Source organism: Plectropomus leopardus, chromosome 10, assembly GCF_026936395.1.
Source record: "Plectropomus leopardus strain MGB_pleo_1.0 chromosome 10, ASM2693639v1, whole genome shotgun sequence".
NCBI classification, from domain to species: Eukaryota; Metazoa; Chordata; class Actinopteri; order Perciformes; family Serranidae; genus Plectropomus; species Plectropomus leopardus.
The window spans coordinates 27,054,003-27,080,086 of NC_142185.1; the positions used below are offsets into that span (position 1 = coordinate 27,054,003).

General features: G+C 39.1%; 2 protein-coding genes across 2 annotated transcripts in view; one reads left to right on the forward strand and one right to left on the reverse strand.

Annotated features, from left to right (window-relative positions):
* Positions 1-1,651: 1,651 nt before the first annotated feature.
* The window catches only part of acod1 (aconitate decarboxylase 1), a 31,350-nt gene continuing 6,917 nt past the window's right edge, over positions 1,652-26,084 (forward strand). The window contains exons 1-2 of the mRNA XM_088083466.1: positions 1,652-1,864; positions 2,220-2,383. The gene's annotated coding sequence lies outside the window, so the exon portion shown is untranslated. The remainder of the gene's footprint in view (positions 1,865-2,219; positions 2,384-26,084) is intronic.
* kctd12.1 (potassium channel tetramerisation domain containing 12.1) lies at positions 22,306-24,962 on the reverse strand. Its single transcript, XM_042494399.2, has one exon. It carries the CDS (start codon positions 24,704-24,706, stop codon positions 23,846-23,848), a length of 861 nt encoding a protein of 286 aa, XP_042350333.1. The 5' UTR covers positions 24,707-24,962; the 3' UTR covers positions 22,306-23,845.

A 26,084-nucleotide genomic window follows, 5' to 3' on the forward strand; every position in this document is an offset into this window, starting at 1 on the left:
CGCAGACCACAATATCATGGCACACTGCTGACAGTCATGAAGCTGCAGCAGGATTTGGTCCTGGGTGATTCACTTTAATGAATCTTAACCCACCTCTGCGTTTCAAAGTCATATCTGTGACTTATCGCTCTGCCGTTTTTAATCAATATTTCATGGCTGAATGTATGAAGGATGAAGTCTTTCTTCAGTTGAAACGTTTCCTTGTTACAACCAAAGGATACCCTGGGAGACACCTTCAAATAAGAAGAAAAGCGATTTTTTCCTTTCATAATACAAGAGTTCTTACATCAGAAATTTGCTGAGTTTCATAAGACGACTTACAGATTCACTTACTGCTTTTAAAAACAAAAAAAGGCTTGTGCAAGGCTGCTAAACTGATTTTGAATTACAGCAACAATACCAACAAAACACGTCTGTAACAGTAATATCTCAGGGCAGAAATATGACCTGATTTTAGAAGTTTGAAGAAGAAAAAAATAGAAATGAAACAACATGTTTGCCTACAACACTCTGAGAGAATTGTACTCGGAAACAGAGGCCGGTAATTAGGTCTCTGCAAATTCAATTAACTTCCTCAACAATTAACGAAACCATTAATCGTAGGGGTTGAACTGCACAGTGCATGGGTCAGTCCGTTAGAATTGCCTATTAATTGAGGTTGAAACACCAACTGTCTCCTCTAGTTGAGCTGTTGTCAGCATTTAACCTGTGCCGGTGCAGACAGTAGCTCGTACTGAAGAGAGCGATTCCTCCTGGAGCTTCATACACCTCTCAGTGCCAGACAGATACACAACAAAGGAGGGTGACCAGAGAGTGGCCAGCATCAAAGCAGGTTGAGCTGGTAGACATCATGCCTTGATATACTCATATGTACAAATAAATATCATGAATGTGACACAATATGTATGTTAAAAACTGGGGGAAAACTTGGTGTGTGGGGTATACAGTATATATGTGTATATATAGAAAAGATGATACTTTATTAGTACCATAATGTGGAAATTTACATTGTTACAACAGCAGGGTGTACACAGGATAAGCAAGGACAGTCACTGTTAAGGTGTTTTATGGTATTTAACCAAATGTTCATGTTTAGATGAGCTGAAAATGAAAATAAAGAAAAGAAATACGATGGATATGTTTTATAAAAAGATGAATATTTGTGTTAGAGTTTAAAAAAATGTAAAATAAGGGCCCATTTGCACATTGGGGAAAAAACACTGTTTTAGTGGTGATATTGGGAAACCTTTTATTGCCATAGACTTTCCTGAGAAGTTCTTTTTTTTTTAATCATTTGTATTTTAAATGACAGCAGGTTGTTTTTAGCACTCAAGTCAACCCTCTTTATATATATATATATATATATATATATATATATATATATATATATATATATATATATATATATATATATATATATATATATATATATATATATATATATATATATATATATATATATATATATATATATATGCTCTACTATATTATGTAGCATGTGACTTACTGTTCTTAAAACAAAATTTTGTCATTATTTTTCATTTGTCGTCACACCCTGACAAAACTACATTTCCTATAATGCTTTGGGGGGCGGGGGGACAGGAAGTAATATATTGCCATGAATCTAGTAGGTTACACTGTGAGCTGCAACTTGTGCCGCTGTTTTTTGGTTTACTTTTTTTTTTTTTTTAGCCTTTATTCGTTACATTCACCATTTAAATTATGCCGCATTAGCTACTAGCAGTTTCCTTTTGCCGCGTATACATGGATGTACAGTAGCCATCACAGTGTTACTTGATTTATTTACGGATGTACGGACGTTTTAACACGACGGGTATCGGATATGTTGATACCATCGGAAAGTGTAAGTCATTCTGAATCTAAAATAGTGTTTTTTATGTATTTGTGTGTGAGATTTGACTGAGTAATAAATCGGACAAGGAGTGCAAGTTTGACGCAAACTGCAGCAATCGGGCGTTAATGTTTTTTAAAGTACCTCAGTGTCCTCCATGCTGCTTCCGCTGACTGCGCTCATCAGCCGCACACACTGCAATAACTTCCTGTTGCATTCACCCGTCTGCATCCATCCCCTTAAGCGCCCCTCACCTCACAGCTGTCTGTCTGTCTTGAATAAAAAATGTGCAATAAGTGAATGTTATCACTAATTAAATGCATGCTGCTGATGCAGACTGATGGGTCCACCTGTATCTCTCCTGCAGGATCATGCTTTTCTCTGTCAACGATCGTGGAGGCGTCCCAGCAGTCGGTGGACCTTTTTGTCCATTACTTTGACTGGTGCTTTTGATCATAGCTGAGGGTGAAATCACAGCCTTCAACACCCACTTGGTCGAGAGAACAACAAAGGCGAAACCACAGGCCTAATGTGAGTAATGAAAAGAAGTATATGGTGGTGACTCAGTAGTAAGTCATTGTATGGTATAGAAAATAAAAAACGGTCCAATCGGGTTATTCTTTCATCTTAATGGACCTGAAAACATTGGCAGCTGTCAGACACAATCAGTCTCAGTAGGGGTTAGAAAGCAGCATGGAGAGAAGAGCTGTGCTTGTGGATTTCAAATCTCTGTGGCATCTGTACGTGTTGACTTATGGCCCCTTGTTGCAGGTTGCGTATTATTGAGCCCCCAAAATGAGAAAAGACCACAAAAAGTTATGATATGAGTCACACATCAAGTCATCCGAAATGCTACGGTAGTTAAATATTTGAATTAGAGTGCGAAATTAAATATAAGGCTTCATTCATTTACCTTGAATCAGTTGATGAAATAAATCAGAATTTAATTTCTTATTTAATCTTTTATTTTCTCGTTTTATTTTTTGGCTTGAGGCAGATATTTAATCATTTATCTATTCCCTCATTTACTTACACAACACTTTCGTTTGCATTCATGAGAGAGCGCCTGAGGGAATTTTGTCGGCAGGCTAACACCAACTCTAGTTTAATTTGATTTAGGGTGTGCACCCGAAGTCACAGACCTCTCATTTGAGCAGTTGTTTTGTTCTTATTTGTCAGTCAGCGTACAGTGTACTTCTGAGGATGTTTCTGTCAGCAGATTTTGCTGCAGAGTGAGCGCTCCTCGCTTAAATGCTGCTCTCTGATATACGCAGCTGCAGACCCAGAGTGAGTCTGATTCAGAGGGAGACTGCCTCACAGAGGAAGAGAGGCTTTGTCCTTTTAGGCTCTGTGGTACCATTACCCTCTGTCGTCTGCTGGACCGAGGTCTTTATATGGCTCTTATATGTTAGTCACCCCCCCTCTGTCACTCCAACCTCTTCTTACTATAAGCTGTCCTATCAATAAAGGTAAAATGCTCCCAAAATAATCTTAAAAAAAAAAGAATAGGTCATTTACAGTTTACAGCAACTAAAAACTGGCTTTTGTTTGATATCTTGAGTCAGCAGGAATGTTGTTGCACGTTTCCGATCTGTCAGCATAGTTTGCATGCAATAGCTTGCATTACGCTGAAAACACACCAAGCAATGGCAACGTGTGGCCTGCAGCAAGCTGCAATGCAATGGCTGAAGAAAGCTGTAGCCATTTGATTCTGTGGTGAAATTAGGCCAAACCTAAAAATTGGGAGCCAGTTTTAAGTATAACCCATCTTGAATCTTAATTTTTATCAACAAATTGCAGCTAGAAAATACCTGCAGCCAATCAGTAAACAGAGTCCCGTGGCTGCTGTGACATTTTAACCTATTTTACAAAGAATTTCTTCCCGCCTGGGGAACATAAACATGACTTCCAGCTACAGAAAAATGTAATTATTGCGATAAGCTGTGCTTTGACCCCTCTTGTAGTGTTTCTGCTATTTCTTGGCTTGTTTACTATGTTATTTAAATGTTGCTGTCGCCCTGAATGTCCTGCCAAACTCTGTTCAAACTCAATTTAAATTAAAAGGAACAAATAGTCAGATATTCATATTAAACAGCTAAATCCAAGTCAGGTACAGTTCTAATTGTATTTGTGTAAGCCTATTATGTTAAATAATATTATGTATTTGGAGAAATATTTTTTATTTTTCTGCACTTTCTGTGTCGCTGATCTTATTCCAACACTCAGAATTATCTTATAGCTGCTTGAGGTCTTTGGACCCCTTCAGTGTGGAAACACTGATTTAGGGGACGATCTACTGTACAGTTTTATTAGCAGGATGTTTGACAGTGAAACTTTATGAACTTAAACTCAGATTCAATCAAAAAAAATCAAATAGCTTGGTCATCTTATCACCGCCCCCCCCCTGAAAAACAAGCAGCTGGCATATTGTTGATCTTTCCTGCCACCCTGGCATCACATGACCTTTACATTTCTGGAAAAACCTCCCTGAACGACTGCAGTGCCGTTTAAATGTCACCTGTCTCGGTGTGATCTGTGCTTTGTGTGTAAAAAAAGAATGTCCTGAGTGCAACTCTTTGGGCCACCTGTCGCGCTGTCGTCATCAGCCACAATGTGATCTGTGTGCATCAGTGAGAGGCAAATATTTACAGCCAGTCTTCAGGGGTCATCTCATGCTCATGCCATTAAACCTGGACTCAAGATAATTAGTGCACTGAGCAAAAAAAAAAAAAAAAAAATGAACAAAACAAGAAACGTAGTCAACAGACACATTAATAAATAACAGAATTTAGCAGGACTCTGCACACAGCAGCCCCTCAAATACAAGAAAAAAATCTGAGCTGGCAACGTTTTCCCAGTGCTCTTAAATCTTTCACTTCCCACCATCTCATCCAATCCACCGCTTGAATTTGATCCAGTTGAAATGAAGACGACGCTGCCACATCACACTCGACTCTCTTAACCTGCTATCCTTTCCACAAAGCCTTTTTCTGTGCGTATACCTGCTCCCATATCACATGCTGATTAGCCCTCAGCGGAGATTAAAGTTGTGACACTACAGATATGGCTGCTGAGTGAAAAAAACAAACTTTGGTGACTTCAGAAGTAGTGATCAATGTCGTTTTGAATAGTCTGACCCACAACTATCTGACTGAGCCAAGCTGCTTTTTGATGCACTGTGGGGGATCCGAGCGAGAGACCTTTTGTAAACAGGAGCAAATATAGAATCAGAGTCAACACACGAGTGGTATGTCTGCATACCGCTGAGTCCTCGGCATTAATGGCCAAGTCTGACGCGCGGTTAAAGGTTTCTCAGTGAGAGTCGGGCCAGTGCTCTGTTTGAGATAACAAGTGCCGCGTCGTCTGCCGGGTGACGAAGGAAACCCTCTGGAATCTTAACTGAGCGACGCTGCTCTCTTACAGAATAATAATCAGGACTTAACAATTGAACTTTTTTCCCCCCAAATGAATAGATTTATATTCAGTCTAATTAGATTTTTGGAAAACTTTCTAATTAAAAAATGTGGAAATATTACAAGAAGGAGGGGCAAAAAAGAAAAGTTTAACTTCTTTAATGAAAATGTTTCAAAAGCATTTGTCCCTTTTTATTTTATTAAAGGTACACCATGCAGGAATTGTTAGTTACTGCATGTAAACAATATTGCCAGTGGAAGTGAAAATGAAAGCTAACCCTAGATTCAGTCTCAAGCTATATTTGTGATTTCTTTCTGCACTGTGTCCATAATTTTCAGAGTGAGTTCTGCTTACAATCTGGCACCTGTTGGCTACGTTTTTATTAAGTTCCAACCTCACCTCCGCGTTTTGCCCAAAAACGCCTAAAAACAGCAAAGTAAGAAGAAAATAAGAAAAACACAGAGTTCAGATAAATACACCAGCACACACGTCTAGCGGGTCATATGTGGTGACTGACAGAGATTACTTGTGTATGCATCTATGCCTTGTTTTTTTAGGGAAATCCTTGCATAGTATATCCCTAATTTCAAATATCAAAAACAAAGGAAACACAAATTGCAAAAAAAAGTTTTTGATTTTTTTTTCTAAATTGCTGGGGTAAAATGTCTGGGGAAAAAGAAAAAAGTTGGGGAAAAATTACATTTCTAATGATCAAAATAAACATATATGACGTTTTGTTACAGAATTATTATCATTTTTCAACACTTTTTCCAGGTCATATTTTAGATAATAGGTAATTTTCTTGTTTTTCTTATTCATTTCTTGCAAATTTTTGGGTCCTTTCTTCTTTTGTTGCTCATTGCCTTCCTCCCATGTTTTTGACAGAAATCAAGCCAGTTCGCTCAGGTTTTCAAGGGTTAAACATACCAGTTTAAATGAATAACCCAAGATGAAGAGTTGTAGTTGGTTCTAGTTGGTTGCACCAAAAATTAAATCAACAGCGCAGATCTCCAGTTTGTTTCCCTGCCGTGTCGTAAGATAGAAGATAGCTGCTCGAGCTTTTGTGTCAAGTTATAGACGAGACCAGCATCAGCATCAGTGCTAACCAGGTAGCCAAGGCTTTCACTCTGAAATTCAAAGCACGTTATATACGTAATTATTCACTGTCAGTGTTTTAAATTACTTAACAGATAACGTTGAGTGAGTGGGAGGCTGCTGTGGTTCAGTTATATAATACAGCAGCATCAGACAGCCGTTGCCAATAAAATCTCAGCCTGTACATAAAACATTTGGCTATCAACAGGTGACTTATTTACAGAAAACACTTTGCCTAACAATACCTGATGATCCAATCAAGTACACATATTTAATGAATCACCCGGTGCCATGATAATATTATTAATCTATAATGAATCACCAGGTAGGCTTTAATTTATTAAAGGATTGTGAACGCTTGGATTCAGGCAGGGCCACAAATAATCATTAGACATGTCTGTAAAAGAAACATTTATTTAACAAGACATTTATGTATGAAAAATGTAATCCCAACACAAGTCAAATCACATTAACATCTATATGATCATAGGTTTTTTTTTATCCCACAATAACTTTTTGTGAAGGACCTGTATGTGCAGGTCTGGTCTATCGCCATATGCAGCTGTAGTTGGTGGCAGGAACATCTGACAAGCGAGAAAAGATAGCAAACGCCAGCACACTGTAAAGAGAAGCTTTCTTTTTTACTTATTAGAGTAAGTGACCGGGCTGCCTTAAAATTTTGAGTTGAGAAAACTAGTTGAGGTAATTTTTTTAATGGTTTAACTAGTCTTTTTAAATTAAGTCAACTTCCGGCAGTCCAGACACTATTTTTTTCTAAATTAAAAACAATAGTCTTTTTTTACAGTGCAGTTTGCTAACCCTTGAATGCCTGGAAAATGCATGTTTTCATAATGTGTGACTGTATCGTTATGTAGGCCAACCCATTTTTAATTTAAAGTCATGGAAAAGGGGTAAAATATTTTGGAGTACAGTATAGAAGCATCAGACTGTTTTTATGAACTAAATCTCAGCCTGGATCAATCAGTTGGTAATCACAGGTTGGTTATTTACAGAAGCATTCAGTCTACCTGGTGATTCAATCAAATATAGATGTTTTCTGTTCCCCAAAACAGGGCACGGCCTTGACTTTTTGCCAAGTACCCGTATGTGCCGATCTGATGTGTGTAATATCGACTTAAAATAAACCACAGTGCTCATGTTCATGGCAATGAAAGATAAAGAAACCCAGTAGAACAATTTGGCACATTCATGTGTTTTTAATAGCCCGAGCGCTCTATTGGACAGCATCTCTGGCGTAAAATAACAAGCTAAATCTGGCTTTGACTACACAGACAATAGTTCAAGTAGGATTAATTTGTTTTTGGTTCTGTTTTTTCATGAGTTTTTTTTTAAAAAGATATAGAATATACTCAGCTAAATCCGACTTTGATGGACTTCCAGTGGTTATCTATGCACCTTCTTTTATCTGTTTAATTTAAAAAGACTTTAAATAGTCCAAAGGACTTGTGAGACGCTTGATGTTGCTGTAGCTGTTGATGTCCAAGAAAATAACATCTACTGTATTCTCAGACTCTTCCTTAATACATTTTGTGGGTGCAAATGCACTGGGAAACTCTTGTCAGTTATTATATTCCTGCTCACAGTACTATTCACAGGCACCGTGCTCGGCCTTAACCCTTTAAAACCTGGAATGACATCATTTTGCTGAGCAAAGGGGTTTGACTTTTTTTTAGAAAACATGGGGAAAAGGCAATAAGCAACTTAGCATCCTGCAAAAATAAAATAAAAGAAATCAAGAGTAAATGTCTAAAACTAAACTATATTTATAACTATCATAATTATTTATTGAAACATTTTTCAACAGAATTATTGGAATTTTTAAGCACTTTTTGTGTGTCATTTCTTTGTCTTATCTTTTTGTACTTTTTACTTCTTTTTTTGCTACTTTTTGGGTCATTTATTCTTAAATTCTTCATTGCCCATGTTTCTCAAAAAAATGAAGCAGTTTTGCTCAGGTGTCAATGGGTTAACCAATACTTTAAATATTTACTGTTGATGTAGAAACTAAAACGATGGTAATTTATGCACACTCTTATCTTTTGCAGGATTGTGGCAGCAGTCACATGTAACATGCCTCCCAAATATATTTTTAAAAGTTGTTCACAGGTATGACGCTTTTCTTCGCATCAAAATAACTCCACTGATGTTTGCCAGAACATTCAGTCTAAGCTTCGCCCCGGGGTTGAAGCTCCAGTGGCAGAACATTTGATTTTGATTTTTTGTCAACAGAAACTTGTCCCTCTATGTCTCTTTAAAAAACCGCATGGCTGATGAGCAGAAAGATTTGCATTTCTGCTTGAGCTCGTCTATGACAGCATTTTAAGGCAAATGATGAGCTTTTCGCATCTTCATCTGTATCCTTGGTTACTGATATAAACCGTGTCATATATGTTAATTTCCAGAACAAAAGAAGCCTGTCATGTGCTCTCGGATGCATGTCATGTGAAGTTAAAAGCTGTCTGCGGTAAATGAAATTTATTTGACCTAGTTATCCAATCAAGCTGCAACCTGTAAACATGTCCTGCAGAGGAGGCGGACATCTGTCGAAAAAGAGTAAACCAGATGTCAGCTGTTTACTCAGCGAGTATTTCTATAGCTTTCCACGCTACGTTATCCCATTGCTGTGCTTATTCCTGAACATCGCTCTGATCACATGTATAATACCTCATGGACTTCCAGCACAACTCATGCTTTGTTCAACATTTCCCTGATTTTATGCTGTCTGTGATGGGTATCTGTTGGCCCAGTCCTCAGGGAGAACTTTTCTTTCTCTCATAATGTAAGTGCAAAATTAAAGGTAAAAATTCCCTAAAAGAAGCATAATGTATCTGTACTGCGTCCCTGTCGGCTGGTATTGATTTAGCATGTGTTACATAATATCTGTAGGGGCTTCCATCAACTCCTCCGGTGTTTATTCTCCCGCTACAAATAGAGGATTGTCAGACAGCCAGTGTGCAGATGAGCAATTCAGCAAAGCTCGAGCTGGATGAAATCACCTGTGAAATGCTGTGTACAGATTGTTTTTCCCCACCAGTTCTTGCTTTGAATCTGATATGACAGATATAGACATTTATTCCTTTTTATCTGAACGATGCAGCTGTCTTGGTGGTTGTATCAGCTTCGGCGAGTGCTGTTGTATTTTGTAGCTTCCAGACTCACATCCTCTTAATGTTCCTCATTTTTATCTATTAGCAGAGCATGCAAAAACAGTACCTTTTTGTTTTGCATCTTTACTAAAGCGAATTTTCATATGATGTAAGAGCGATACAAGAGAGAAATCAACAAGATGTTCTTAATCGGTCTACCTCTTAAACTATGTGTTTTATATTTTCATTTTTTTTTTAGGGAAAAAGGGCAAGCAATGAAAAAGAAAAAGATAAAAAAGCTGAGAAGTTTGTGCAGAGATATAAGAGATGCACTGCAAGGAAAGAAAACAATTTTTCTCTCTTTGACAGATTTGACTTGTTCACTGGGTTTAGATGTAACTCAACAATGCATGCTTTTCTATGAATGACAATTCTTTTGCGGCACTGTGGTTTGAGTATTTTTATTGGAGAGGTCACTGACGCAGCAGTCCGCCCATGAAAGAAGAAAAAAATTGAACTTCCCAGAAAAATAGAATAACTATATTCTCATATTCTCTCCTTATAAACAGAGACAGAGTTGTGTTTGTGGTTTTCTTTGAAGGGCAGACGTTACATGTGCAAATACAAACAATCTCCTCGGGGTATTTTAGACGAAATTATCGTTCTGCTACATTTATTTGAGACCGCAAATAATCAGTTAGAAATCTGTTGGCTTTTAAGGAAATTTCCATCCTCAGCATTCTGCCCAAAAGAAATGTGCATACTCAAACAAAACTGTGGAAATGGTTGTTTTAATCACTTAATAATAACATGCTTAAGAGTCGGTCCTTTGCATGAAAACCAAACCAAGTTTTGAAAGTTGGTGGTACTTAAGGAGAAATTAGGGAGACCTTGGCAGCATAACATGACTAAAAGTATTTGTAATGAATGCCAGAAGAATAACTTGAGAATCTGTGTGAACCGCCCCTGTAATTCTTTGACTGCATACTTTTTCATATTTACCAGAACACTTGTCAAAACAAGAATTATTTTTAAATGTATTTATGTGTATCCAAGTAGTAAGACTTTACAGTGTGAAAGAGAGGGATACCTGGCTCTGTGCAAAGATAACACAATCCATCCATCACCAGTTTAAGATAACTTATTAGTATGTTATTGTTTGTTATCTAATATATATGAAAAAAAGTTGGCGAAAAAACAACATTTCATCTATTTTATCAGGGGTTGTGTGACTCCAGGAAGCTACGCCTGTGATTGCCTGTTTCTAGTCGTTAAGATAAGCTAAGATAGGTTAATCAGCTGTTGACTTGAGATAAATATTTACTGTAGGTGATTTGGTGAGCGGTAATGCAATGCACTTTGATAGCAAAATTAGAGCTAAACACAGAAAAAGCTGCTGAAAATAGACTCCTTTTTTCATTGCAAGTAGATCAAAGCTGTGTACACAGCTCTGCAGTATGCCTTTCTGTGTGTGTGTGTGTGTGTGTGTGTATGTGTGTGTGTGTGTGTGTGTGTCATTTTATTGGTGTGCCAATGTGACATCTCAGATAGGCTGGAAAACAGGTTCGTAGACCGTTGAGGTGAAGTAGCACTGAAAATGTTGCAGTCACTTCTTTGTTTATTTATCGTACTTATTTAGTCACTCATTTTAACCAGTTGCCGACTAATTTGGAACAATTTTGGGCGGAGGCGGACAGTATTTTCCGGTGGCCCGTCATTGCATTGTGCCAGTGCTGGGGCTAAAATGGATAGGGCTACCCCTTGAAAGTTGGAGATTCAAATCATCAGTCGGCGGCGCATCAGTCGACAGAGACTGTGCAGTGCACTTCTAGAGACATTTTGCGGCGGAGTGAGCGTTCTTGACTTTCACGTTACACTTTGTTACCAGCAGCTGCGTGCATGATGCAGCGGCGCAGATGAGGAAGAGACTTGGGCTCCGACACAACGTTATTTTTTCTCTTCTGCATAGAAGTGGTGAATTGAAAGTTCGCAGCAACTCAGTACAACACAGTCTCTGGCTTTTGTTTGATATCTAGTGTTGGCAAAACATGCATGGATGCGTTCAAGCTTTAAAATGTATTTGGAATAAAAACAAATCATTCATATTAAACTGCTGAATCCGATGCCACTGCTTTTCTGAAACACTTTTTTCTAAAACAGCTGCAGGGCCACTGAGCCTGACTCATCCTTACAGCTGCTGGCCAGCTTTGTGGCTCCCTCAGCTTCTTGCAACAAAGTTCATTCTTCACAGCAATCAATAAATAGTCAATTTCATGTTGACAGAGACCGTGTAGGTGCTGTAGGTTTTTGTCCATGTGGGACAAGCCTGCCTTTTCGCACACTGCTGCACATCTCAACAATCTTCAAACATGCTCACTGTCCCAGGAAAACAACAGGCTTTTCTCTGTGGCATTAAGGACATTTTCGCCAGGGGCCGTATTCACAAAGCTTTCTAGTACTCAGAGTTGCTCCTAGTGACAAATTCTAAGAAAATTCTTTTGACATTCCTGAGAATTTCCCCTTATAAGTTAGACTAGATCCTGGTAAAGATAAAATGTATTCACAAAGTGTCTAAGCCCTTAAGATAGCTCCGAAAGGATAAAACTGTTAGAAGTATGAAGGAGAACTTTTAAGGGGCTTTAAGAGTTTCTTAAGCAGAGGAGAAAATGGTGAAAAGACAAAAAGGTAGGAGAACGCTGGAGGACAGTGAGTTAATGTAATGCTGCAGATAAGATGGTGCAGGGATAAAGTTTGTCGTTGATTTCATTAGAGATGCACTCACATCTTCCACCCAATAAAACAACAATATAACACCAGAAATAAAGTGATTACAACACTGAGATATTTGGGTACTGGAAGAATATTACAGTGCAGCAGTGTGATCACACAGTCTCATATTGTGATGCAGTTAATTTCATCTCGACTGGGTGTCCACACCTTGCAGTCTCACATTAGGGTGAGTCCTTGACAACCAATCACAACTGTTCAAAGAATGTATCATATCTAGCAATGGGGTCGACCACACCACAACATTAAAACAGAAGTTTCTGTATCTTCCTTGCTCAGAGTAGCTCTGAGACTTTTCCTAAATCACTGCTTGATAGAAAATTTAAGGCTGAGTTGGGTGCTCTCTCAGACTATTGTCAGAATCGTTTGTGAATATGGCCCCAGGTGTTTATAAAGGTGGCTGACAAATTTTCCACAAATCGGTCAACCCTGATTCCTGTGGATTTTGACATCTTTTTCTGCGTCGATGTTTCATCTTCCAACATGAGCTACAGTGAGCCATCACTGTTTTTGTTGTCCTCGCTCACCATGGATGTATGAAGAGCCTGACTTTATCTGACTGACGTTTGTGCAAGTTAGTTATCCTAACTGTGCATTGACAAATGCTTAGATCAGTGCTCAGCTGTGGCAGGATCAAAAAGAAATTTAAATTTCATATTTTAAACTATTTTTTAAAAAATGACTTAATAATAAATCTATCTTGTACCTACAATTCCTTTAAATCAGAAAAAACCCAGTCATAGTTCAATCCGGTTACACGCAGAGCTGGTTGTGGCTTCATGACAGAACCTTTATTCTGCACTAGTGCTGGGAAGTGGTCAACCTTGAGAAAAAAAAATCCCAAAGCATAAAAAAATAGCATGAATAAAGTGAGGGTTCACATGTTGAGTTCACATCATTTAAACTAGGGTGCACTTACGTGAGTCCTTGGTGCGCTGTAAATGCTGTTTAGTAAGTCAACTTTAATAGCCAAAGAGGAGACTGTAAAGGAAACACAAGATGCTGTGGTTCATGTACAAGTCTATAATTTACATTATTTCTGCCATGTGCCACACGAGTACTGCTGTTTTCCACTGCTCCTAAAGTATTGCTGAAGATACATTTTAAAGAAGTGTTGAAGGCTGCTTTGGATTCACTGAGGTGAAAAAAGAGCTGTAAGGAAATAATTGCCTTTTCCTTGCTAGCACAGTAATTACCATGCATTGTACTGTACCAGTACATATAGAGCTGTTGCTGCAGCTATCCCCTGAACTCCATCTGAGTTTGCTTTACACTCGTCCACAGTATTAAATCAATACCTTAATAAAGCCTATTTCTAAACTGAGATGTAAGCATCTGACTCGATTCTTTGCCCCTGTATTATTTATGCTACTGCAGCACTCTGTAATTCTGTTTCCTAAACACAGAAAAGGCTTATTCTCAAAACTAAGCCAGATGTGGAAAACCTGAAACTACAGTGACGGCTACTAAAACCAGATCCTCTGAATTTTTTGTGAACACCACATGAATGGGAAACCACATTCGTGCAGACGTAACCCTGTCGTTGTAGACTGCTCTCACGGGGCGATAACTTGTAACAGCCTCCTCGGTTCAGCATGTCATGACTGTGGGTCATTTTGTTGTGATGTGTCAGATCGCTCTCCCCTCTCCTCAAAGTGCATGATTATGTTTGATGCAGCATTCATGCTCCCTATTGATGGCGTCATTTCCTGAGTTGGGAAGTAATTTTTCTGACTTTTCATGAGCTTTGTAATGGGCAAAACCTCTAATGTGGAAACAACGTGGATGCTACAAAAAAGATGTGTTGAACTTTATTCCCCAGAGCATTTAAACAACATGTTATAACAGTTTAAAGATTCATTGTAGAAAATTATTTTGTCCCCAGGCTTGTTTCTGCACCAGTACATCCCCTTAAAACTACTAAAATGTTGCTTAACCTGACTAAGGTTTTGACAAAAACAAGTTAATTTATAATTTCAACGTTACCTCTCAAACACAAGCCTGGAAGATGTTCAGATCAGGCAGTCAGTCCCTGAAGTGCCTCAGTTGCAAATAAGTCAAAAAAATAAAAAGTCCCAAACCCACAATTGTACCATGTGTAACATATTTTGGCATCAAGGTAATGTGAAATGTTGCAGCTAAGTGCTGTCCCATTCCTATTTATATCATTTTAAACCCTTGGGCCTCTCGCTCTCAAACATTTGCCAGGTGTTGTCAGTTAAGTCCCTCAGGGTTCAGGGCTGAAGTCCTTAGGGGCGACATTAGGTTTGGTTAATTATATACACATTATTGAAAGTATGTCGTACAACAGACATTGCAAGCACTTTTTGTTGTTTCCAAAACATAGACGTAACAACATATGTCGCCCCCCCCATGAAAAAGAAAAGAGACAATTCAAGCCCTATCACCACGTGTACAGATATTTTTGAAAACACATATTTATCACCTCAATTTCAAAAAATAACTCCGTCAACATGACCTTCGTTTTACAAAATATCTCTGTCTATGTTAGAGTGCAAAAACGACTCCAAACACTTGCTGGCATTAGCTGTCTTCAGCAATCTACCTTGTCATTAAGGTACTAAGGTGTGCAGGCTAATGTTACCTTTTTTAAAACACCAACAGCAGAAGTGGTGCAGCAAGTCTTAGTTTAAGAGTAAAGTAATCAATAGACCAAGCAGTGCTAACACAACTTTAGCAAACCTGTAGTCCGCCGTTTATGTTTTCGTTTCTTGCTTATGCTCTTTTTAACATGTTCTCATCCCAAGTCGTCATATATCGCTGCTTTGTCAGTGGATTCACACTAGTTATCCTTCTGCGATGCTCCGGGATGCCGCATCCAACGCCGGGACGTCAACCAAAGCACATGTTTAGGATTACGTTACAAAGGCACATGTGGTTAGGTTTAGGAAAAATCATCATGGCCCATCATGTGGCCGTGACAGGTTCTATCTGCTCGCATTATTAACTGTTATTATCTGTGTGCAGAAGAGAGGCCGAAATGTAGACAGGGCCTTAGTTTTCAAGCACAACTATGCAAAAACAACAAAATTGTTTACAAGATCAGTTTTAGTTACAGGGATCAAATGGGAAAAGGCGTAAAGGTTATCTGCAGTCATGTACATCCACACAGGAGTTAAAACTGTGCAGAGCATCAAGCAGATAACAAATCTCTTGTTTGCTTAAAAGAACATCTGATCTTCACTAACGCTATGTGGAGAACACTCAAATGAAAGGCCTCCGTGTGAGACGAGTGGCCTCAGTATATAAAGCAGCTGTGGAAAGAGCATTTTCTATTTGATGACTGTAATTTTCAAAAGAACTCAGCTGGCATGAAAGGTGGGAGGTTTAATGGACATGTGAATGGATAGAGCGGCATCTCAGCTCAGGTGATCAGGGGCACATTGCATTAGTCTGGATGCTGCCGATCACAAATGAGGACATTGGCAATCGCATAGCAGAAGGCTAAAATAAAAGGAGTCTAAAATAAGAGTGCGTGGCACATCAGAAACTCTCAAGAAAATCGAATGCACTCTCAGCGACATCATTTGCCATATTTGAGATGTGCTCTGTCTGATGTTAGTGGTGTTATAACAATATCAGCAGAGGCAGTGACAGCACACTTAAGGCTCAGCAGGATGTGGTGTTTTTCTTTTTCATATGTTGTCTAATATTTTCGTTTCTGTTATTTAAGTCTTTTATCTGAATGCAGGCACATGCACTCACATAGTGGCTCCAGCTGCTGTCCCTTCACCATCTTTGGCTGAAGTGTCCCTCTGAAGCGGATAAATCATAATCATTACTATCACTGATAGAGCCTAATATTTTTTGTGGTGATAATATTATTGTTGTTCCTGCTGCTGTTATTCTCATAATAGCGAGAAAGCTCTCGTTAAATAATCAAGTGGAGGTTATCACCGTCAGTGTTGGCTTTCATCCCTTCAGTAAATTCAGTGAGAACTTTCTCTCTTTTTGCTATATTCTTTGTTTCCCTTTCTTTGCAGTAATTGTATGTTCAGCTGAGGCTGGGATTGCATGACCATTTCATACAGTTCTTTACCTTCTTATGAATTATTCATAAGTCGACCAACCTGAGCATGCTCTCTAACCCGATTCTTCTCACAGCGAGCCTGACGGTCCAGCACAGTCTCACAGAAATATGTGAAATGGGCACAACCTCTTAACAATGCAATATGTGGTATTGGGCATGAAATGAGTTGAAATTTCATGCTAGCAACATGAAAGAAATCTCAATGCAAAGTCTATTACAAATGGTTGCACTTTGGTTAGGTTTAGGATAAAATACACTTGGTTAGGTTTGGAGAACAAAAAAAAAATGTTGGATAAGTTTAGGAAAGATTGTGGTTTAGGTTAAAATAACTATATGCAAGACGTAAGGTTCATAAATTCATGCAATACGAAGACTTTTGGTTACACATGGGACAGGAGCAGCAGTTTCCTGGTTAAAAGTCCATGTTTGTTTGACCAACGCTCTCACCCAACCTGTGCAGACTTTTTCACTGTTTTTTAAAGTCTTAATAGGCAATGAATTCATTGATCTAAAAATAAGGCCTTGATTGGTAATAACATTTCTTAAATCAGTCTTGCAGAATTCTTAAAATGCTACGACATAGGAGGTTGGATTTTTCCCTTTTCCAACATTGTATTGTTAAATTTCAAAATAACTAGCAATTTTTATTTTTCTAATTTACCTAAAGCCTCCAACATTAACGTGACAGAGATCAAAGATGCAGAGATTTCACTTGGTTGCAACTTTTTTGAAACATGTTGCAGGCATCAAACTCAGAATGTGTGTATTTATAAAATAAAGTTGTATAAGTTTGAATATTAAATATCTGTATTCATTTGAATATAAGTCGAAAAAGATTTGCAAATCATTGCATTCAGTTTTTAGCACATTTTGGGCGGTTGGGTTGTACCTGGACCACTTGTCTCCCACTTCCCTGCAAAGATTGAAAAAGAAAAATCTGATTCATCCAAAAATCGTGCTTAAATTTAGTTAAAAATGATCTTGATAGGTCTGAAGTGTCTGAAACCTGTAGACACCCTGCCTTTGTTGCATGTCATTAAAGTGTGAACATGTGAGGAATAAATGTGCAGTGAGTGATGATTTAGTTTTGTAAAAAGATGTCAATGTTCCTTTATTACAAATATTGAAGTGCTTTACATTAGTAAAAGCAGATTGTGGTTGAAACTAAAAATAGATGAGCAATATTTTATGATAAATCCTCTAATACAACACTTTTGCTGATGGATTTTCTTGTTGCTCCTGGGCTCTTTCGACGCCATGAGCCTTTTTACCCCGTGAAACCCTGTAATGTTATGCTTTCATATAACAGCGGGAACTATCCTCAGCGCTGACTGATGCATACCCCTGTTGTGAAGTCAAGTTTAAAATGTATTTCTGACACAGAATTTCATTAGAATAATGAAGCCTTTGGTCCGGAGTTACTGTTGTGATGTGCTAATGAAAGAGACTTTGATCTAAAATAACTCAGGAAGCTGAAACGCATCCTGGACTCATGCATGGAATTCAAACAGTCCTGATCTGCGGAGGTTCATGTCGGGGAGCTCAACATGGCACATGCGCACACAGAGCAGAGAAGAGAATGAGTATTACAAGTAGAGATAAGCAGATGAGGCCAGAACAGAAACAATGGTTGACAATAAAAAGTAATTTCTGTTTCAGACTTGCTATTTTCCTCCTGTCCTTGACTCACTTTGTCTCGCAGCTCCCGTCTTCTGTTCTTTGTTATTCCCTCATCACTCACGCTGAAAAACCTGACAACCCATTTATTGCATTTCCATTTCACTAAAAGGTAACACAGTCACGGCAATTTAAAGTAATTGTCAGTAACTCATTCTTGTTTACAATATCATATTGTGTACTAAAATCATATTGTTTTTTTCTGTTGTTTTCTATGTTTCCTCTTCCTTTGTATTCATGAAACAGTGCATCTCAAAACAAATGGTGTCAAGTCAAGCTACAGACAGACACCATGACTAGCATATCCAAATGATACCCATTAAAGCTGGGGTAGGCAGTTTTATTTTGGCATTACTGAGTAAAAACCTGATAAATATCTTTGAGCATGTTGTTGTTCAAGTTGACTGAGAGAACAGAAGACTTCTGCGCCTCCTCTTGGATCTGTTTTCAAGCTTTAGAAAATCTAACCCGTGATGGGAGACTTTGGCCGATCACAATTGTTCAGAGAGAGGGAGATCCTATTGGCTGTTCTACAAATTAGGATTTGTGTGCACATCCCTCCAGTGAAAGCAAGCCCCCAGGAACAGTGTCGCAACCCCCTTAAAAAATGACTCATTTCACTTTCCAGATTTGATCCATTTGGTTTCATAACATTTCAAAAGTCTTGAAGAGTTGCACTTTTAATCAGTTTATCCCCGTTCAAGTAATCGAAGCACTAAACTGGAAGTTATTTTTTGGCTAGTGGGAATTAGCTTGCCTTGGCTGTCATAAGTTCACCACCGATGCTATATCCAGTTGTTTGTATGCATCCGTGAGTGAAAGCCCTGGTTTAATGATGGAGAATCCTGCAGAGAAAGTTGCTCCAGCATTAGGGGACAGCTCTGGAGACGGACCCCCAGTGTGTGGCTGCAGCAACCCAAATTCAGCCAGTGCAGACCTCAGCTCTGGGCGACCAGACCGCCCAGACTCCCCACCCGATCGGCAAACTTTCTGTTGCTGCTGTTACACAGCTCAGACCCGCTGAGGTTTGTGCTCACTGAATTTGAGCCACTAGAGCCACCAGCTGAAGGTCCGCCTCTTGAGCTGCTGTCCACTCTGCATGTGGTGATGCAGTCCACAGTGGCAGGAGGTGAGGCGGAGGGATGGCGGGGTGGCTAGCTAATTTGTGTGTCATTTGTGGTCTTATAAATGAAGAGAGAGAGGCAGGCCTGGACTGATTGAATGAACTGTGTGCGGCTATACAATGAAATAAGATTAAATAAATCAATGTGTGTGAAACACTGGGTGACCATAGCAGGAGGAGGGTGTTTTTTCAAATTCTACTGTTTTATTTTTACCTTTTCAGGTTTTTTTCCTGCCCCAGCTTTAAATATCTGTGAGCAAACCCTAAAAAGACAACTGAAGTCTGGCCAGAATGCAGCACTACCAGAATGTAAAGATTTATATAAATAACCATGGAGACTCTAAAACAAAGCGTCTCTATGTCCAAATGGACTGTCATTTGTAGCTTCTTATCATTTATTTCATATTACAGATAGTAAGCTCCCGAGGGGCGGTATAAAATCCTGCTCTCTCTAAGCTGGCTGATCATTTCCACGAGTGCACGATGGGATCGCATCTGCATGTGTTGCAACAGCTTGAACGTTTTTTTGTTTAGCAGTGAATGACAGCCTTTGCTGCACATGTTCGAGTGGGTTTCCTCCCACAATCCAGAGATATGCAAGTGTTGTGGAGACACTCACACTGTACTGTGTGTAAATGTGGGTGTGAGTCAGCAATTGTTTGTAGGCTGATAACTGTGACGGGCTGGTGACTGATCCAGGGTGTTTCCTTGTGTTTAGTCCCATGAAAGAGAGTAATTGATACTGTCTGGTGTTTTTTCTACATTTACAAGAAAGAAAAAACTTCAAAGGAATTTAATATAAGCTCTGGGGCCTATTTCCAATTTTAATATTATCAAAGTCTGGAGAGAACTGGACCATGACAGGTTTTTCAAGACAGCTGCTAAAAGTTCAAGATCATGTCATGTATTTTCTCCTTTAAACAGCATGAAAAACAAAATCCACCAAAGATGGGATTGTTTATACATATTTCCGCCCTGACTGTTTGTTGGGTGTCTGAGAAAAAAATTTACATGAAGTGTGACATTATTTTGGAAACTGATTTACATTTGAGTGTATCACTGTTAATATTTCTGCAGATGTCTGTGGAGAATCATCTTGGTTACTGCAGCTGCTTTTTCTGCTGTGCGTCACCCCGTCTGGAGACAGTTGACCTGCGCTGTCGATTACACTGTGGCATTTTTTTGGGAACTGAAAGAAGCCACCAGTGAATTTAAGCTTTTTGTTGTAATACCGAAACAAATGATAGAGCCAATTTAGGTCTTCAAATAAGGCATGCTTCCTTCAAAATCCTCAAGCTTGATTTGAGATAAATATCAGGAAATCCTAACTGGTAGTCAGCAAGCATCAATACAAAGTTGCAGAAGTTGCAAAACACTTGTTTTTTAAGCTTTTTTTCTCTACTGTGGTTTTTAAATAAACTTGTCAGCGAGGCTTGCTCAAGCCCAGAGTTACGGTGGTTTCACTTAGCTATCATGATACTATATTTTTAGATTCAAAGCTTTGTCACGTCCGTTTTTAATTAACTTGTTGACCTACAGTTAATGTGCTTGTGAAGCGAGACAAACTGTTCTTCACACTTCATTTAAGTTTGTTTCTATGGAGTTGATGCTAACCATTTAGGCTGTTTACACACCAGCTGTGACAACGACACGACGGCTGATATTGTTTTCTTCTTGTGAGTCTGTGAATATCATCATGGCAGAAAGTGGTTCAGGTGACACCAGTTGCAGCAGGAACTACCAAAGGTTTTAAGTACTTTGTCAGATGTTTATGTCTTCTGTGGACATATTTTGTCAATGCAATAACATCATAACTGTACAAGATGCAGAAATGAAACTTTACGGGTGTGTAGCAGGGATCAAATTGAAGACTGAGCATGAAGATGGGTGTTGTCCAAGCGAGGGAGTTGGAAGTAGGAAAGAGCCTTTTGGCCCCAACATTACTCAAAGGGGCCTCCTGTGTGGACTGAGGCTGCTAAAGAAGTTTATTTTATCACAGCCTTTGGTCTTGCAATGACCTTCAACTAAGACTCAATATAGACTCCCTGATCTTTCTAAAGGCCTTGACACACCAAGAAGATGTCTGAAGAACTAGCGGCAACAAAAACCCTTTCTGCGTTGCCCTCACGCTGCTGTGCCTTAGCCAAAAAATTGCACGACCACACCAAATTGTTGGCCAACAAGCATATACGTCCTGCGTGACAGGAGATACCCTTCCATGCCAGCAGATGGCGGTCGTCTGTATTCAAAGCATATTTACTGTGGGTTCCTTCAAAACCTTTCTAGATCATTGCTGTCAACTTATTTTGAGTCATCTGTGTTTCCACGATGATGCCTAAACTAAACAGATCTCTATCCCAGATAGATATTTTTGCTCACCAAACAGCACATTCTCCATTTTTTTTAAAGCGAAATTGAACCACACTGACAGATTTAACCCATGAAAATGAAAGATATTCCCTCTGTGAGGATGTCCCCGAACCCCTGCTGGGAGTTACATCACTGCATCTGGTCTATAAGCCTCTGGTATTCTATCATCCCACTCATGGCTCTGAATGTAAGGCCATTTTTTTTCATGCCTTTTTGAATGAAACACATAATCCAGAACTGGCTGTACACTACACAGTCAAGCAATTCTGCTCTTGCAGCAGAGGTGCACGAATCCGCTCTCCATTCATCCTCCTGGCAGACTGGACCCTTCTATTTGTGTGCAGCTGGACCCTTTCATTATTTACACTTGAAATGATAATGACATCATGTGTGCACAGCTGCACTATTTGCATCCACATGGCGTGCGAGTGAATTTGGGACAAAATGGATAGGTGGACGCGGATCCTCCTACAGTATTTACATGCAAACTGTGTTCAGATGTGGAGGTTTGCTGCTTGGGTGATTTAATAACAGGGCAAATAGAAAATAGATACAATGTGACAGACTAAGTTGGAGCAAAGAGAAGTTCACGCTCGGGATTTTGTAACTTGCTCGTAAACACTTCTGGGTTGAAACTGTGTGACAGATTTTGTTGAGCTGGCAGCTTCAGTGCTGTGGCGGGCTGACGTCCCTGGGTAGGGCATCTCTCTTTGAGGCTGACTCTTTGATTCTCCACTGAGTAAAGTTGAAAAGGTTGGCGGCACATAAATGCCAGTATTTTTTTATATTCTACGCAAACGTTAAGAAGATATGATTGGCAAAAGGGGGCTGAGAAGAGCCGAGTATAAGATTTTATTTCATCTGAACAGGTTTAACAAACACAACTCTACCAAGCAAGCACATACACTTACAGTCATGTCAGTGGTGGAACTTCTATGTATAAGAAGAGCCTATTAGATAATACAAAACTTGGCCAAACATGTGATCAAACAAGCCTAGAAGTTACAATGACACTGAATACTAATTGCTGCTTGTCTGTTCTCTTGGATGCCGCTCAATTCACACAGCACTGAGTCAGATATGACTGAAACACTGATATGCAGTTCTGAGGTGGAGATGATGGCATTTTGTTGGGTGTTTTCCACGCAATCGGGCCCTGGATCGGTGTGGATGCTCTGCTCGCTTTGAACATCCAATTTCCATATATTTTTGTATAATCTACAGTACTGTGCAAAAGTCTTTGGCCAACATACATTTGTTGTTTTGTTGTTTGTGTATATAACCACCATTTCTGAAGACTGAAGTCGATATTTAATGTGAAACATGGAATCGTACAACCATAACAAAAGGTATCTCAATTAGTCAATATTGAGCTTTGGACATGTCTTGAATGCAACCTGGTGTAAATACATCAGAAGATTAGTAATGTAAATTTCATGTCTGCCCAAGAGAGTTCAAGAAATGCTAAGTGGAAAGGGAGGTCACACTAAATACTTGCACCTTTAGCCTGTTGAAGTTGTTTTATTCTGAAATATTTGTGTTTTTGATTATGTATTCACACTCCCTGTATGTTCGGGTTATATTTTAATAGAGCGACTACTGAGAAATGAATGCGTATGATCATTACAGCCAGTGGTGGCATATTGCTAAGTACATTTACTTAAGTACTATACTTAAGGTACTTTACTTGAGTTTTTTTATTTGTATCCCAATTTCTATCTCTATTTCACTACATTTGAGAGTTAAATGTACTTTATAATTCAATATATTCATCTAAAAGATTTAGTTACTAGTCATTGTACTAGTTATTTGATTAAAAAAACATAAGAAAATATGTTTTCGTACTAAAAGTACAGCTAAATTTCTTCTCGACAATTAATCAAACAGCTGATCGACAGAAAATTGATTAGCAACTATTTTGATAAACATTTTGTCATTTTCTTGTTTTCTCTATTTTAAAATAGCTTTGAGTTGTTGATTTTCTTTTTTAATAGTTTTAATTGCTTTAGATTTTTCTGAAAAGGGCACTTTTACTTTTCAAGTAACGTTAATGCAGGACTTTTACCTTTAACAGAGTATTCTCACAGTGTGGTATTAGTACTTGGAATTGGACTCTTCCTCCACCATGGACTATAACCTTGCTAAAACAACCTCAGACTTTTGCACAGTTCTGTATGTACTCGCATTTTGTGGTTAAATCACAGAAGTGGTAATACTGGCTGTTCTCAGAATAATGGAACAATATTTTGCAGTCGCCCTTGACAAATGTTACCATTCAACACAGCAAATGCAACACTATTTAAAGACATTCCCATCTATAGTATGAAATGTCTATTTACATGAGCTCGACTTCTTGTTTGCTGTTGCTGTTAATCCCGGCAGAAGACATATTCAGTGTAGCTTGTCCAGATTTTGTCCTCGTTTGGATCATTACTGGTGTAGGCGCAGGTGCCAGTGGAGCTGCAGGCCACCATGTGGAAGCCCACCTCTGTCAGCTTGTCAAACGCCTGCTCTAGAAAATTATACTTGAGATAGTACCGGGATGTGTATCTCTCCGGGGGCCTGTCCGGGTCTCTGCTCTCATTCAGCGTGTCCCCAAACACTTCTTTAGCCAGAGACGTCTTTCCGCACACCGTGATGCGCGCCACTCTCCTGAACTTTGCATCCGTTTGGATGTCTCTGCCGATGGTGTACGAGCCGCGGTATCCTATCGTGATATAGCCCGACTTTCTGGAGTCCAGAGACGGGGAGCGCATGGCCCCGCTCACCGACATGGCGCGTAAAGTCTCCATGGTGCTGGATGAGCCGCACTGCTGCGCACCCTCCTCCGTGTCGCTCTGGCTGATCTCCTCGCTGATGGAGTTGTCCTTACTCACCCGCGGGCTGAGGCGTTTGGCGAGGTCCCGCAGCTGGAAAAAGTCCGCCTCCCTCTGCAGACGACTTTTTTCCGGGAAGTAGTCCGGGAGCACCAAGTTCAGGTCGCGGAGATAATCTAGGATGTAGCGGAACAGGAACCCGTCCCTATCCAAGAAGAAGCGCCCTTTGCTGTCTCTCGCCAACTCCTTTGGCGACTTCTTGCTGAACATGGTCCACAGCAGCGAGTCTGGGACGGCGACGAGAGTTTTGTGTCTGGTGACATAAACTTGTCCTCCGACATTCAGCTCGATAATCTCTGAGAAAGGGGAGTCTCCGCAGTTGGACACTCCGCGCTCCGTGTCGGCCAGTGCCATCTTCTCTGCGCCGCTGCACTGATGTGGAAACACTGAGCAACTAAGTGGCAGCGGCTTGTTTATGAAGCCTGGGCTTACCGCGTGCGTGCGTGCGCGTGCGTGACGGAGAGGTTGACTGTAAAATTAACATTTAACTATAACATGACTGTCTGGCCAGAAATACAAGCAGGCTGCCCGGTGTGTAAGTGCATCTGCAGCTCTCTCTCTTTCTGCGAGTGTCAGTGGCGTGTCCAGACTTTCTTTTTCTTTTTTTTTTTGACTGGGGTGGCCAAGTGGGGCACTGTAAAAAATAAAAAGTTGATCTTACGCTTTAAAAAGTCTAGGAAACCAATTTCCTTGGAAGATGTAGGCTTAGTAATATAACTCTTAATTTATGTCCATGTTATATCAAATTATGTTAACTAAATTTAATTTAGTTGGTATTGTGAAGTTGTTGCAACTTTAAAAAGACAAGTGTAATTAAATCAATCTTATTAAGTTTTAACAACTTCATTGAACTAGCATACTGTGCTATACATCTGTATTTTGCTTGTTGCAAACTATACAATCATATTTGTGTGGTTTTTTTTTTATTTTTTTTTTTTTTAAAAACATTTTCGTAAAACAGAACTTGCAGGTCTCCTAACTTCATCATTGGCAAAATCCCTCTTGTGATGATCACGTTAAGTCAGACTAACTTAGTTTTCTGAAGTTGTTAACACTTATAAAAGAACAAGGTGATTTCATTTGTCCTTTTTAAGTTGCAACAACTTCACAAAATTAAGTACATGTCAAATTTGAAGTAAATGTAACACTTAGATATGAAGTAGAGTTAAATTAAGATTGATCATTTTATTTACTTTCCTTTATTAAGGCAAACTGTTTCCAGGATTATTTTAATTAAGATCAACTTGTCAGTTTTTACAGTGTGCAGAGGTTGCATTAAGTAGGAGCGCTGCTGCGGGCACACGCGTTGGCATAATTCAAATTTACCATTTTTGTCTCCACTACACATTCCTGCTTTAATAACTAATATTGCTGTTTTACATTTATGTAAATAGTTTAGTTGAAAAGAAAAAAAGACCTGCTAATCACAACACAACAGAGTGACCCCAGACAAATGTAAATTAAAAGTTTCTACACTTTATTAAAGAAATAGTTCTTCCAAAAGTAAGTACAACAGCAGGTAAAAAGTGGCAATAAAATTAAGATAAATGAGCATGTGTGAACCAGTATTTTAATAGTTGTATCAATTTATTTGTCTGTAAAATTAGTGCGGCTAGACACTACTCTGACGCATTATTGCCTCGCAGGTTTAAAACTGAATTGCACCTTAAAACAAAAATTCTGTTCACTTGTCAAACAGTTCAAACTGACTGGGCAGATATCGAGTCATAAT

Bases quoted from the DNA above. Each gene is read 5' to 3' on its own strand.
- kctd12.1 (XM_042494399.2), bottom strand. From the start codon at position 24,706: ATGGCACTGGCCGACACGGAGCGCGGAGTGTCCAACTGCGGAGACTCC.